The sequence below is a fragment of the Cyprinodon tularosa genome, unplaced genomic scaffold (assembly GCF_016077235.1).
Source record: "Cyprinodon tularosa strain WSP-4 unplaced genomic scaffold, ASM1607723v1 ctg955, whole genome shotgun sequence".
Taxonomy (NCBI): Eukaryota; Metazoa; Chordata; class Actinopteri; order Cyprinodontiformes; family Cyprinodontidae; genus Cyprinodon; species Cyprinodon tularosa.
The window spans coordinates 34,001-49,683 of record NW_024039735.1 but is presented as its reverse complement, the minus strand read 5'-3'; the positions used below and the strand labels follow the sequence as shown (position 1 = coordinate 49,683).

Sequence of the window (15,683 nt, the reverse complement as noted above, 5' to 3'; positions counted from 1 at the left end):
TGCCTCTCTGACAGGTACGCCATTGCACCAACAATCTGGAATAAACACCCAGAAAACTGGAAAAGAGCTGAAACCCTTTAAATCTTTGGATTTAGAGCGGCCTTTGAATGAACCATCTTAACATTATTAGTTTTAGTCTCCTTTCATATTTCATTAATCCTTTTATTATTCTCTTTTAATGTGTTTTTCCCTGTGTGTTTTCTTACCATAAACAGCTCTTTGAATCATCGTTCTACTGAAATGTGACGTATAGATAAACTTGTTCCGCCTTGTCTGACCAGAACCTGCAGAACCGGTTCCTCCTCATGTCGTCACTGAATGTTTCTCTAAAAACAGGATCAGACTGCAGTAAAGGTCATGATGTGATTATCACCTGGCTGACAGTGGCAGGATAACAGGAAGACCCCCCTGTCTAGATAATATTTCTAGATTGTTCCTGCTTTGTTCCCTTTTCTTGGTTACCTCCTTCCTGTTTCCTATTCATCATGGTAATTTCACCATCTGTACTATCAGCAGTATCTGTGTTCCTGGGCTGCATTAGATCTGCTGCTGTTTTCTATGTGTTGGTAGTGATTGTTTTCTGTGTTCCAGGATTTATCCAGTACCTTCCCTCAGTGTCTCAGTTCCCTGCTCTACCCAGCTGTCTCTCATTTCCTCAATAACTCACCTGTCATTTCAGTTTCCAGTTTCTCCAGCTTAGATCGTTCTCTGTGTTCTCAGTCAGATCCTAACTCCATTAAATCCTGTTTCCATGTTTTTCTATTTTCCATCTTCTTCCCAGCTTCTGTAGTTTCCATTGTCCTCTTTCCTGCCTCCCTCCTTCCACCTTCTGCATTTGGGTTCTTCACTACAGCCTTTTATAACCTAACATGTATTTTCAGCACCAAATGCTCACTGGCTGCATTCCTGATACTGTGGCTGAGTCTTTATCAGCTCTTCAAGTTCAACCATTTTGTTTGCCAGAGATCTCATGTATGATTGATGGAGGAGATGGTTGAACTTCCTCCTTCTCTATTTCCACTTCAGTCCTGCTCAGCATCCACAGTGTCTCCTGTTTATCTCGTCTCTACAGAAGATTGATTATAAACAGTCAGATTTACTGAGAATAGAATCAGCTTTCTGCTCTACAGGATAGATCAGAGAGCAGCTAACTGGGAACACTGGGACTAAACCACATGTTAACTGAGTGTCTGTTTTCCTCTCAGATTGACTTCATGTCTGCAAAGACCATCAGTTTTGGTTATGAACACAGATGAGAACAGAGCAGAGTCTCCATCACCCAGCTGTGTTTCTATGAGAAGTGACTGGTCCAAAGATATTGCTGCAGGGTTCAGCAATGATCCTGGAGCAGCAGATCCAAGGTGAGTCATCTGTTACTAGCTGCTACAATCATGTTTAAACATCATCAACCTCTGATAGATGGAAACTAAGTCAGACTGAACTTTAAGCTGAGAAGTTCAGCTGCAGAAAAGAAGCTTCAGGACGTCCAACCAGCTCCAGGAAGGTTTTCTGATGAGAGGGAAGCTGCAGCATCATGCTGCCTCCAGTGCAGAGCTTGATCAGCAATCAGTGCTGTTAAAACTACTAATTGAACTGCTTTAATTAAGAAAAAAACTACAGGCTCTACAGTGGACTTTATTACAAGGGTGAAATTATTTTTTTCCATAAATGAAATAACATAACTTTTATTATTATTGAGGTTTCCTATACACTTCAATGGAAGCCTGAACATTGAAGTGTATAGGAAACCTACTCACACAGACCAGTATCTTCTTTTTGACTCACACCACCCACTGGAACACAAACTCTCAATCATCAGAACTGTCATGATTGGCTTAAGAGACTTAACCCACATGCAGAACACCACTGGAAGCAGAGTAAAAGTTTAACAGAGTTTATTGAAAGGTTTTCACACAAAGAACATGAACTGGTTCAGGCACTGGTCCGGGGCTGGAATCACAGATGTCTGCAGAGACGGATAGTTTGATTAGCCAGGCAGTCTGATGGTTTGTTGAATTTAGATTATTCAGAATATACCTTGAAGAGGTCCAGACAGATCTTTGTGAGAGAGGGAACCGCTTGGGTCCAGAGACTGTTGGTTCAGCAGAGTGCTCAGCAGCAGCAGCGTCTAGCTTCTGACTTGTGAGTGGCACACTGAAAAAAAAAATAGAGGTTGACAGAACTTAAATTTTCTAGGCAACGTGATGCATTTGGTTTTTTGAGTTTTCCTTACTTAAATTCACTGTGGTTGAGTTTACAAAGATTTTTGAGTTCTGCCAACTTAGGTTTTTGGAGTGATACATAGAAATTTTGAGTTCTACCAACTTAGGTTTTTGAGTTTCACCTTTAGGTTCTGAGTTCTATCAACTTTGTTTTATGAGTTTAACATATAGATTTTGAGTTCTACAAACTCAGATTTTGTAGTGTTATCTGCAAGTTGAGTTCTATCAACTCAGTTTTTTTTGTCCTACCAATCGTCTTCACTACCAATCATTCAACACACAAAAAATTACGTTAATACAACATTTTTATTGCTTCAGGTCAAACATTGTATCAATAGATACAGTATAAAACCATGTTCAACAACATAATCTTAACTGCACAGATCAAAGTAACCTGACACTGGACCAGAATGTTCTAGATTCGTAAGAGGGAGTGATGATGAGGGAAAAAACAGTAAGACACCGATTTAGTAAGAGGAAAACACACAGGTAATTTTTTGTGAAGTAAGTGTATTAACATATATGAAAAAAATAACAGTTTTACAAATTTGGACGGCCTTCAGTTTGTTTTTTTCAATTGTAGTCTCTTTAAATTGGGTGCACCCTTTAAAAAAATAAAATGAAATAAAATGTCTTGTTTCCCAACGGAAAAAGAAAAAGGTTTTCCCTTTTTATCTCTGAGTTTTTCTTTAAAGTCCTACCACTCCGACAGGACGATGAATGCAAGAAAAGAAAGTCCTCTTCAGTCCAAATCCAGATGTTCACACAGTTGGCTCGCCATCTCCATTTAAGGAGAGAATCCAGAATCCATGGTATCCAAAAAACCCAGCCTGCATAGCACAACAGGGCTTAGTTAAATCCATTCACTTCTTGTTCTTAACTGCACAGTTTATATCTCTCCAAGTATGATAAATTTCAGTGTGTAATGTAACTTTTCTAACTCATTACGAATTAACTGCTGCATTACAGGGTTAACATATAAAATATTAATGTCAATGTTTTTCTTGTAAAGCAAATAAAATCATGAAAGCAAAAAATCCACATGTAAATAATTATAAAACCAATTACAGTTAAACAGTAAATACCCACATCGGATTAAGAATGTAAAATAATGTAATCTTGTAACATTCTGTGCCTGAGTGCAAAAACACTGCACTACATAAAACAATTTAGAAATTTCATAAGTTATTACACTCCACTTAATGTCTCTTTTCATTTGTACAATGAAAATAACAGGCACACTCTTTTCTCTACGCATAAACACTCACCCGCACATGCGCGGCATAAACACGCACGCGCGCACGCGCATTATAAACACGCACGCGCATGCGCGCAGCTTTTCCTTTCATCAGAACGTGAAAAACATGTGAACTCATGCTTCAACTCGGTGGCAATACACCACAAGGGAATGCTAACTCACAGAGCTAACCCTAACTGTCTGTACTTTGCAGGACTCACCGGGAAAAGAAAAGATTCAGAAAACTGGTAAGGTCCCAGGGTCGTTCCTCCGTGGTTGTCCAGATGCATAAAAGCACAATGTCCGCCAATCTTCTCAAACACGAGGGAAAAAGGCTGTGCACTTGAAGAAAGGGATAGGAAACCCCGTACCGTAGTGGGCGTGTCCATGAACATAAGCAGTGCGCATGCCCATGAGTTTACAGTTGAGGGAACTCAAAAAATCTTGTATAGGCGATTTAAAACTCCTTGTTAAACCAACTTCTGAGAATTTGAGTTGGGCAAACGTGTATTTATATGTTAGATGTCAAATTTATATTTCTGAGTCGGATTACAATACAATTGTGTGTTAGAACAACAATTGCCATTTACTTTTTTAACAGTGCAGACCTTGGTTTGAGATTCCAGCTCTTCCTTGAGAGCAGCAGGAGGAGTCCAGATTGAGATGTTCAGGTTTGGCTCCCTTAGGCAGGCAAGCAGGTTTACAGGCAAAGCTCATCCAGAGCTTTAGGCTTAGACAGGTTTCCTGTGAGCAAGAAGACAGAGGCAGATTAGAATCAGGTTTCTCTCCAGAGACAACTAAGATTCTATCAGAATAACAGAGGCTCAGGTTCGCTAACCAAACTTGGTCAACACTGCGGCGTTGAAGGAAGGTCTGGCTGCTGCTTATGTAGGAAAGTCTCCTGATGGGCTGATGAGCGTCAGGTGTGCTGGAGGACTCCAGCCCAGGAGACCCACAGCGCACTCTGCTGGAGAAAGGTGGTGAATCTCCAGATCCCAACAAGAACCTTACAACACCGGGCAGAACATGTCCCTACTAAAACAGATGGGAAGCACAAAGAACAGAAAAACATCAAAGATGCTCTCCAAAACTGTGGATATCCAAACTGGGCTTTTATCAAATCAGCAAGGAAATCCAAAAGACACGCAACAGAAGACAGCGATGGGAAAATTAAACGCAAAAACATCACAATCCCTTATGTTGCTTGAGTGTCTGAAAAGCTCAAGAGGATTTTCTCCAAACACAAGATCCCAGTACATTTCAAGCCAAACCAAACCCTTAAACAGAGGCTAGTGCATCCTAAAGATAAAACCCCCAGACCGAATATGAGCGGAGTGGTATATGCTGTTCAGTGCAGCGAGGAATGCTCTGATCTTTATATTGGCGAAACAAAACAACCTCTCCACAGACGCATGGCCCAACACAAAAGAGCGGCCTCCTCTGGACAAGACTCCACAGTACACCTACACCTTATGGACAAAGGACATTCTTTGGAGGACCAGAATGTCCATATTCTGGATAAAGAAAATAGGTGGTTTGAGAGGGGCGTGAAGGAAGCCATCTATGTTAAGAGAGAAAAACAGGTGGTGGACTCAGATTCCAGCTTCCAAAAACATACAATTCAATCATAGACATGATCCCTTCCAGATATCACCAAACCCCCCACCCCATCACAGAGGAACGAGGGACCCACCCGCTCCAGCCGGTGAACAATACCTCCTTAACGACCGACTCTTAACAATCATAGACAGGTTTCAGGTATTACAGGACACAATCCCCCCTTAACGGCAACCCCCCCCCCCCCTTTAATGACCGACCCCTAGAATCATAGACAGGTTCAGATATTACAGGCTAACAATGGAACTAAACGACCCATTCATCGGTTACCATTTGCATGTTTCCAAGCAATACAAGGCCTTGTCCATATAAGACTCAACTCACTGCAGATCCAGACATTTGAATTGAGAAAGCTTCCTGGAGAGGTGGAGAAACATCTTCAAATCTTGAAAACCAAGTCCAGTGGATATTTTTTGAATTTTTACGGAATTTTATTATTAGTATTATTATTATTTTTTCATTTTTAGGATCAGACAATGAGTTAATTATCTTCCATCTCTCACTGTGTTGGTAGAGAAGCAATTAAATAAACTGACTCAGTCTAGTTTTGTTCTAAATGATAATTTCAGACAGGATGATATAAACTGAACTGAACCTCAGTCCTTGATGAGCAGCTGAATATTTTAGAGCTCTGATATTTACAGCATTAAAGCTGCAAATATCATTAAAATGAAAATAGAACTTGAATCATAATGAACATGTAAATGAAAAACCTCCTAAAGGGGGAATAGATGGAGAATGTCCTGCTTCCCAGAATCTGATCCATTATCTGCAGTGTTTTCCAGCCTCCTGTCTTCATTCATGTCTCTATCAGGGTTTTTCTATAACCTAACTGGGCTCCAGATGGACACATTCTGTTCTCTGTTTTCTTGCTTTGTTGCAGCTGTTACATCATGTCTTTATCAATATAGTTTCATATCAATATAGATCATATTCTATGATTCAGTTTCATAGAAGTAATCATTAAATTCAGCAAAAGACTAGGAATCCCAACTCCTTAACTTTAAGATTTTAGGGGATTTAATAACAAAAATAAATAGAATAGAATTATATAAGTAAAATTAACAACTAATGGAAATTACTGAACATCAACTAAGAATCAGAATCAGAATCAGAAATACTTTAATAATCCCAGAGGGAAATTACTTTTGTTACACGCTCTAGTTACAGTTTTACATGATATAAACACACATCCAACTATACAATATAATAAAGATAAAAAATAAGAATAAAAAGATAAAATATATATACACATATAGCTCTTCTGTACATATATCTGTATGTATATCTATGTATATGTAAAAACTAAATCCAAATAAAGTGAAAAGTCCAATTAAAGTGAATAAATCCAAGTAAAGTGATACGTGGCGTGCAAAAATAGTGCATAAATGTCAATTATGGACGGGGGGGGTCTGAATCACTTGAGGGAGGCGTTATATAGGTTGATGACCACAGGTAGGAATGATTTCCTGTGGCGCTCTGTGGAGCATCTGGGAAGGAGGAGTCTTCTGCTGAAGGAGCTGGTCTGCTGGACCAGTGTGTTGTGGAGAGGATGTAAATCATTGTCTAAGATGGACTGAAACCTGGACAGCATCCTCCTCTCTGCCACGGTGGTCAGGGTGTCCAGCTGCTCCCCCACAACATCACCGGCCCTCTTGATCAGTTTGTTCAGTCTGTTGTTTTCAGCGACCCTCAGCCCACTGCCCCAGCATGTGACAGCAAAGAAGAGCGTGCTAGCAACAACAGACTCATAAAAAATCCTCAGCATCGTCCCACAGATGTTAAAGGACTTCAGCCTCCTCAGGAAGAATAGTCGGCTTTGGCCCTTTTTGTAGACCGCCTCAGTGTTTCTAGTCCAGTCCAACTTATTGTTAAAGTACACTCCCAGGTACTTATACTCCTCCACAGTGTCAACAGGAACCCCCTGGATGGAAACAGGGGTCACAGGTGTTTTTGTCCTCCTCAGATCCACTATGAGCTCCTTAGTCTTTGTCACATTGAGCTGCAGGTGGTTCAGCTCACTCCAAGTGACAAAGTTGCCCACCACGGTCCTGTATTCACTCTCCTCACCCTTTTCAATGCAGCCAACAATTGCTGAGTCATCAGAAAACTTCTGAAGGTGGCAGGACTCAGAGCAATAGCTGAAGTCTGAGGTGAAAAGGGTGAAGAGGAAGGGGGAGAGGACAGTCCCCTGAGGTGCCCCAGTGTTGCTGACCACCCTGTCAGACACACAGTTCTGTTGGCGTACATACTGTGGTCTGCCCGTCAGGTAATCAACAATCCAGGACACGATGGGGGCCTCCACCTGCATCGCAGTCATCTTCTCACCTAGTAGAGCCGGGCGGATGGTGTTGAAGGCACTGGAGAAATCAAAGAACATGATTCTCACAGTGCTCGCCGGCTTGTCCAGGTGATTGTAGACTCTGTTCAGCAGGAAGATAATGCTGTCCTCAACTCCCAGGCGGGGCTGGTAGGCGAACTGTAGTGGATCAGTGAAGGGCCTGACCATGGGCCTTAGCTGCTCCAGGACAATCCTCTCAAAGGTCTTCATGATATAGGACGTCAGTGCTACCGGTCTGTAGTCCTGAGGGTCGCTAGGGCGCAAAGTCTTTGGCACCGGAACGAGGCAGGACGTCTTCCACAGCACGGGTACTCTCTGGAGGAGCATGCTCAGACTGAAGACTAGGCTAAGTATTCCACACAGCTGGTTGGAACAAGCTTTGAGCACCCAGGGGAGTACACCATCGGGGCCCGCAGCTTTGCCAGAGTGGAGTCTGGTTAGCTGTCTTCTCACTAGGTCAGGAGTGAAGGACACTGTAGAGGTGACTGTAGGGGGACGGGTGAGGTCCTCATGTTCTGTAGGACAGGATGTGAAGCAGGGGGGAGGGGTGGAGACGGTGGATGTGGATTGCGGTGGTGAAGAGCAGACAGGGGGTCTGTATGGAGGAGGACTGGAAGAAGGTGGAGTGGTCAAAGAGAGATAAATACAGAAGGAAATCCAAAATGTAACTACAAATGTTATCCATAAAAGTCAGAACACCTCCCTATGAGTCAAAAGTGAAGGCTCTTTTTCTGTTGTCATGGTTACCGTCCCTCACCTTAACTCCTCCTACCTGCCCAGCCTCCATCTCAGGTGAAGTTCTGACTGCAGTTAAACTGGTTCTACTGGTTCTCCTTTTCTGCCTCTATCTCAGGTGAAGTTCTGACTGCAGGTAAACTGGTTCTACTTGTTCTCCTTTTTTGCCTCCATCTCAGTCTGTTTTCTTCAGACCGTCGTCTGTTCTCTGCTTTGCCTAAAGACACCGTAAGTTTAACTATTTAACTTTATTTCATAGTAAAAGTTTAAGTTTAATAGTTTAACAGTCTGTTTCTGTTTTCTGGGGTTTTTAGAAAACATTCTGCTTTTATTCCAGACCAAAGTTTTAATTTTACTGTGAATGAAGGGAAATCTCCAGGATTACTAGATTATTTTCTGAAACAGTCAACATGAGGAGCAGATGATGTTTGTTCTTCACTTTAAAAATTGCTTATTTTTCAGGTCTTTAGATACAACTTTCAGTTTCTCCTTTAATGACAAACGACAAGCAGAGCAGCTGCTTCCTGTGGAGCCTTTCATAGTAAGATAATCAATTTTATTAAATATTAATTTTATTAAAATATACATTTCCTTGTATTAAACTGTCTGAAGCTTTAATAGAGCATAAAATCCATCTGTTTAGTTTGATAGTTTAGAAACACATCAGGTCCAGATGTTCTGAGTTTCTGATGCACCAAGAAGTATCTTTGCTGCACTAGAAGCTCATTTTTTGCACAGTGGGCTGAAAGGAAAGATGTTAGTAGAGACAGGGAGAGGCATGTGGCAAAGGACCACAGGCCGGATTCAAGGCTCGTCGAGGACTAAGGCCTCCGTGGGTCGTTGGCCCTAACACTGCACCACCGTAGCACGCCCATAATGCAGGAAGAAGTTTGACTGAATATATTTTAACATCATAGTGTTGGAGTCTGAAAATCATTCACATTTATTCCAAACTGTAATTATTTAATTAATTTAAAAATGGTTTAATTTCTGATAAATTTTATCAGTCCTTTGTTTTAGTTTTTAATGTTAGATATACTTTAGTATCACATCTTTATTTCTGTAATAGATGGTAAACAGCTACTGTATCCTACAGGTGGGAATCAGTGAATGTTAATGTAGCTTCATCCTGTGTTCTTGGCTGCAGCTGCAGGTGTGTGAGCTGATGTGAAGTGAGCAGCATGGATCAGTGTGAGGACAGAGAGGACAGAGTCCCTCCCTCTAAAACCACTCTGTGTGGAGAACATGAGGACCAGAGCAAAGCTCAGAGGTCAGATCACCATCTCTAACTGTCCAGGACTCTTCTCCATGTCAGAGCTCAGCATGAACATCAACAAACCATCTTTATTCACAGGAAACCAGCAGAACCAGAACCTGGACCAGAACTAGAACCTGGACCAGAACCAGAACCTGGACCAGAACCCAGCTGTGTGTCTTTACAGAGTAACATGTCAAAGGATGCTTTCTTTGAATTTAAATCAGACCAACCTTCATCAGCAAACAGGTGAGCTGTTTCTAAATGATCCACTAATCAGTTTAACTTCATTCCAACATATTAATGTGAACTCAACTCTTTCTCTCACGTGTTCACATGTGAAGCAGTGAGTGATGGAGGCTAAATAATGGAAATAATCAAAGGATTGTTTTATTGTGATGATATGAAATGATCTTGTTAGATGATATTGGAGCTAAAATCAGTTGTTCTTCCATCCAGTTGAATCTTTCTGGATCACCTTGTGTAACATTAGTGAACCAGAGTTGGTGCTTCTGCAGAGCTTAAGGTGATGCACATGTAGGCAAGTCATGATGCTGATTCAACTATTAGATGGAAAATAAATCTGATGGAAAACATGATCTCTCACTGTTATCTGCAAACATCAGTGAAATCAGCAGCTTCTAAAGTTCATCTGTGTTCATTCAAAATGATCATCAGTCTGATTATTAGCAAACTGCTCCACAGTCTCCTTCAGCAGCCGCTACATGTCATCAGAAATACAAGATCATTGACCTGCTGCTGGGAGGAAGTTTGATGATAATAACACGATCAATCTTTGATAGGAAACTTAGTGGGGATTACTACATTAATGAAAGGTCCTTGAATGCACCACCATGGCCTGTATTACCATAAAAAGCTGAACAGAGGCTCAGAAATGATCAGCTGAGAATAAAGCTGCTGCTCTAAAGGGGTTTGATCATCAGTTTAAGACTAGAACAAGTAAAACAATCAACTAGAAGATAAATGAACTTGTTTCTCCATCAGCAGTTCTGACTCTGATCTAAAGGAAGAAAGTTTATCAGGATAGAAGATCAGAACACATCAAACACTGTTCTACATCCAGACTTTCTGATTATTGTTCAGTTCCTGCTAACAAACCCAAACATAATCCCTTATTAATTATCATCAGAGCTAATTATTAATCCATCATTAATATACGGTTTACAGTGAAACCAGGAATATTTGGATCCACTTCAAACTAGCGCCATTGTGGGGCACGTTAGAGTTCTGGGCTTCACTGTTTAACTTTAAATACATTATAAGACTAAGACTGAATTCAGAGTTTTTCCTTCAGGATCCAACAGAACCTCAAACCAGAACCAGAACCCAGCTGTGTTTCCTTAAAGAGTGACAGGTCAAAGGATGATTATATTGATTTTAAATCAGACCAACCTTCAGCTGCAAAGAGGTGAGCTCTGTCTAAATGTTAGAACTGTTTGAAACTGAAATGACTCATTTTGAAAAGTTCTGATTCCACATTTTTATTCCTTTAATGAAACTGTTTGTTTCTTCTGGATGTTTTTCCACTAATTCAGTCTCCAATGAGTTCAGGGCAAACATTGTTGGAGGTGTTTCTAAGTGTCTGTAGTTCACCTGTTGGTCCAGCAGGGGTCAGGCTGATTTCTGCTGAATTCAGATTAATCATTTTACAGAAATAATCAATGACAGAATAAGATGTTCCCAGTTCAGACCCTAGAGGCTTGTTTTATCCCTGATTTTAAGTTTCTGATAGTTTTCTTAATCAGTTTTAATTCATATGTCGAATCAAACGACTTTAAAAATTCAAGAACTACAATTTTTATCTGACTGTATTTAACTCAAAGATTTAACTGTGACACTTTAAACAAATAGAAATGTTCAAATATTGAGGGACAGTTTTACTGGTGATGAATATAGTAAAAACAAAATTCACCTGTAGAAATACCTAAACTTTATATTTCTTAAAAAAAATTATCCAAGATCTTAAATTTAAGCTAGAATTTTCTTCCATATACATGAAAACAATTTTTAATCGAGGTCAAAGGAACGTCTTGCTGCAGCCTTTTCTTACTGAAGACCAACATTATTTCTGTGCATGAATCCTCCTGCTAGCTTTCTTTAGATGTTGGACCATGTTTATAATGAAACAAACAGATTCATCTCAGGATGTAAACCTTTAACCTTTCTCTGGACTTTGCTCTGTCTGATGAACTTGCCTTCATCAATATTTTCATGAAATAATCAGTTAAGGTTTAATAAATGTGTCTCCAGCTTCCTGTCAGTCATTGAAACAGAGCAGCTGCAGCCTCTGATCACAGACTAGGATTAGATTTACTGATCCTTCAGTAGAGATAGGTTTAGGGATGGGAAACGTTGGTAAGAAGACATTTCTCTAAGAAACTACAAGAGGAGCTGGAGCTGTGCAGCTTAATGAAACTGAAATATTTCAGAGACATTTCAAAGAAAAAAGAAAATCACTGAATGGCTATAATTGATTTAACAGTTTTTTCTATCATTGGTCTATTTTGACATTATTAATTAAATTATTTTATGAAATGCTAAACCGATGATATTGAATGGATTTACACAATTTTCACTTCTGTATAATGCTGAGCATCAGAAACTCAAACTCTAATCAGGTAGAAGCTTCTTTAATATAGAAAGTCGTCCCTGAGAGAAGTGAAAAGACATAAAGCTTTTGGATCAGGACACCACCAGGGCCTTGGCCTTTGTCTGTTTGTTGTTCTACATAATGTGAGTTAATGCTTCCTGGTTCCTCCACAGAGTGAACCAGCAGAACTCAGAGGTTCCCAGTGCTCCATCTGCCCAGCAGCATCAAACCCAGCTGGACTCCATATTTATGGTCTGTACATGAACTACAACTACTTCTCCATGGGTTCTGTTCACAGTCATCTCCATGCTGCACTTTGTAGACCAGAGGACTGTCAGTCTGTCCAACTTGGATCTGATGTTTAGCTCCATGATCTCAGTCTGATGTGTCCTTCACTTATCGTTCTGTTCAGCTGCTGGAGGAAAACATTGTTAATTTTGTGAAGAACGAGCTGAAGAAGATCCAGAAGCTTTTGAGTCCAGATTATCCAGAAGCTCAAAGGGAAGATGAGGAGCAGTTGGAAGGTGAGGATGAAGAGCAGAGGAGAAGTAGAGAGGCTTTAGTGAAGATCACCCTGAGCTTCCTGAGGAGGATGAAGCAGGAGGAGCTGGCTGATCGTCTGCAGAGCAGTAAGAGGATGTCTATAAAGATTTAACCTGATGGATAAATTACTAATTTATCCAGTAAGAACAGAAAATTAGTTGAAAGGAATTATTTAAATGCTAACAATACACTTTCATCTTTCAGAGCTTTTTGCCTCTGTTTGTCAACTTAAATCCAGTCTGAAGAAGAGGTTCCAGTCTGTGTATGAGGGGATCGCTGAAGCAGGAAGTCCAGCGCTTCTGAACCAGATTTACACAGAGCTCTACATCACAGAGGGGGGGACTGGGGGGGTCAATGATGAACATGAGGTCAGACAGATTGAAACAGCATCCAGGAAACCAACCAGACCAGAAACAACAATCAGACAAGAAGACATCTTTAAAGTCCCACCTGGAAGAGATCAGCCAATCAGAACAGTGATGACTAAGGGAGTGGCTGGCATTGGGAAAACAGTCTTAACACAGAAGTTCACTCTGGACTGGGCTGAAGGCAAAGCCCACCAGAACATCCAGTTCATATTTCCATTCACCTTCAGAGAGCTGAATGTGCTGAAAGAGAAAAAGTTCAGCTTGGTGGAACTTGTTCATCACTTCTTCACTGAAACCAAAGGAATCTGCAGCTTTGATAACTTCCAGGTTCTGTTCATCTTTGATGGTCTGGATGAGAGTCGACTTCCTCTGGACTTCCAGAACAAGGAGATCCTGACTGATGTTACAGAGTCCACCTCAGTGGATGTTCTGCTGACAAACCTCATCAGAGGGAAACTCCTTCCCTCTGCTCTCCTCTGGATAACCACACGGCCTGCAGCAGCCAATCAGATACCTCCTGAGTGTGTTGGCATGGTGACAGAGGTCAGAGGGTTCAATGACCCACAGAAGGAGGAGTACTTCAGGAAGAGATTCAGAGATGAGGAGCAGGCCAGCAGGATCATCTCCCACATCAATAGATCTAGAAGCATCCAGATAATGTGCCATGTTCCAGTCTTCTGCTGGATCACTGCTACGGTTCTGGAGGATTTGTTGGAGACTAGAGAGGGAGAAGAGCTGCCCAACACCCTGACTGAGATGTACATCCACTTCCTGGAGGTTCAGACCAAAGTTAAGAAGGTCAAGTATGATGGAGGAGCTGAGACATATCCACACTGGAGTCCAGAGAGCAGGAAGATGATTGAGTCTCTGGGAAAACTGGCTTTCAATCAGCTGCAGAAAGGAAACCTGATCTTCTATGAATCAGACCTGACAGAGTGTGGCATCGATATCGGAGCAGCCTCAGTTTACTCTGGAGTGTTCACACAGATCTTTAGAGAGGAGAGAGGGCTGTACCAGAACCAGGACAAGGTGTTCTGCTTCGTCCATCTGAGTGTTCAGGAGTTTCTGGCTGCTCTTCATGTCAAACTGACCTTCATCACACGTGGAATAAACCTGATGGAAGAAAAACAAGAAAAGAAAACTTTTTTATCTAAATTTCTCAAGACAGTAAAACTAAGAGGTCTCAATCAGAGTGCTGTGGACAAGGCCTTACAGAGTCCAAATGGACACCTGGACTTGTTCCTCCGCTTCCTCCTGGGTCTTTCACTGCAGACCAATCAGATACTCCTACAAGGTCTGATGACAGTGACAGGAAATAGCTCACTGACCAATCAGGAAACAGTTCAATACATCAAAAAGAAGATCAATAAGAATCTGTCTGCAGAGAAGAGCATCAACCTGTTCCACTGTCTGAATGAACTGAATGATCGTTCTCTGGTCCAGGAGATCCAACAGTCTCTGAGATCAGGAAGTCTCTCCATGAATAAACTGTCTCCTGCTCAGTGGTCAGCTCTGGCCTTTATCTTAGTGACATCAGGAGACGATCTGGATGTGTTTGACCTGAAGAAATACTGTGCTTCAGAGGAGGCTCTTCTCAGGCTGCTGCCAGTGGTCAAAGCTTCAAACAAAGCTCTGTGAGTACTGACAGAATTTGGGTTTTCCTGGTAAAAAAAAAGGAAAGAGAACTATTATCCTGGTAAAACTAATGTTTAGTTATCAGCTTTATAAAAATACCTTTTATTGAAATAGTCGCTAGTCAAGAGGATTTACAGAATAAGATTTAGCTAAGAGACCGGAAAAAGAAGCACAAAATTTCTCTTATCAACGTGGAAAATACTTACTTATTTGTTTCTTTTATTTTTGTAAATCATGAATTATGTGTCATGATGGGTTCTCAAATGGAGACCCAATTATGCAGAACACCACTTTGACGGACACAGGGATGAAAGTTTAACACGTTTATTATGCACAACACACAGAATGTACTGAAGACAGGTTCGGGCCTGGGTTCTGGTTTCACCGGAGTCTGCGTGAGAGACAGAGCGGTTAAGGACTGCTGACAGGATTTGATTTCCAAGTGAGCTCTGATTGTACCTTGAGGGTTCTTGAGGTTCTCTTTGGGGAGAGTCACTGTTGGTTCTGGAGAGGTGTTTATCAGCAGAGTCCGTTTGCTGCTTCAGCGTCTCACGTCTAGCTTGAACAGACCTTAGCTTTGGTTTCCCAGCTCTGGTCCAGAGCTGCTTGGAGGTTCTCAGAGAATCTTCAGGGTTTGGCTCAGAGGGTCGGCTCGGCAGGTTAGCTCTTCCTGAGCTTTCACGGAGGAGACACGGGTTTCCTGGAAACACAGAGATAGTGGTTAGAATCCAACCTGGATTCAAAGTCATGGAGATACTCAAAGATCTAGGCTTTAGCGCTGACCAACTGGAACAACACTCCGGCGTTGAGGCAAGGTCTGAAGACAGCTTATGTAGTGGATCCTCTGATGATCTTGACGAGCTGCAGCTGTGCAGGAGGCTCCCTCAGAGGATCCACGGCGGACTCTGCTGGAGAAAGATGGGATTTCTCCAGCTCCCAACATTATGTTCATCCTCGCTAGACCTAGAAACAGAAATTCAGTCACACATATAAGCTTTTAAGTAAGAAATTTCATGTCATCTTAATATTATATCCCAGCTTTTTTTATTATAAATGTGCTGAAGGTATGCCTTATCAATCTTTCAGAGAGCTTCAAACAGACTTGATAAAAAAGGTGCA

The 15,683-nt window shown here is 41.3% G+C and overlaps 1 protein-coding gene across 7 annotated transcripts in view; it reads left to right on the top strand.

Moving 5' to 3' along the window:
• Positions 1 to 1,300: 1,300 nt before the first annotated feature.
• LOC119776776 (NACHT, LRR and PYD domains-containing protein 3-like) overlaps positions 1,301 to 15,683 on the top strand; it is a 34,587-nt gene continuing 20,204 nt past the window's right edge. For 3 of the 7 annotated variants that reach the window (XM_038275374.1, XM_038275371.1, XM_038275367.1), the window contains exons 1-7: positions 8,240 to 8,380; positions 9,300 to 9,422; positions 9,507 to 9,656; positions 10,723 to 10,836; positions 12,192 to 12,270; positions 12,431 to 12,647; positions 12,766 to 14,563. In XM_038275374.1, the coding sequence (XP_038131302.1) occupies positions 9,334 to 9,422; positions 9,507 to 9,656; positions 10,723 to 10,836; positions 12,192 to 12,270; positions 12,431 to 12,647; positions 12,766 to 14,563 (2,447 nt within the window). In that variant the 5' untranslated portion in view covers positions 8,240 to 8,380; positions 9,300 to 9,333. Of the gene's footprint in view, positions 1,362 to 8,239; positions 8,381 to 8,614; positions 8,694 to 9,299; positions 9,423 to 9,506; positions 9,657 to 10,722; positions 10,837 to 12,191; positions 12,271 to 12,430; positions 12,648 to 12,765; positions 14,564 to 15,683 lie in introns of those variants that run through there. The other 4 variants (XM_038275372.1, XM_038275370.1, XM_038275368.1 and 1 more) reach the window with 4 other exon arrangements.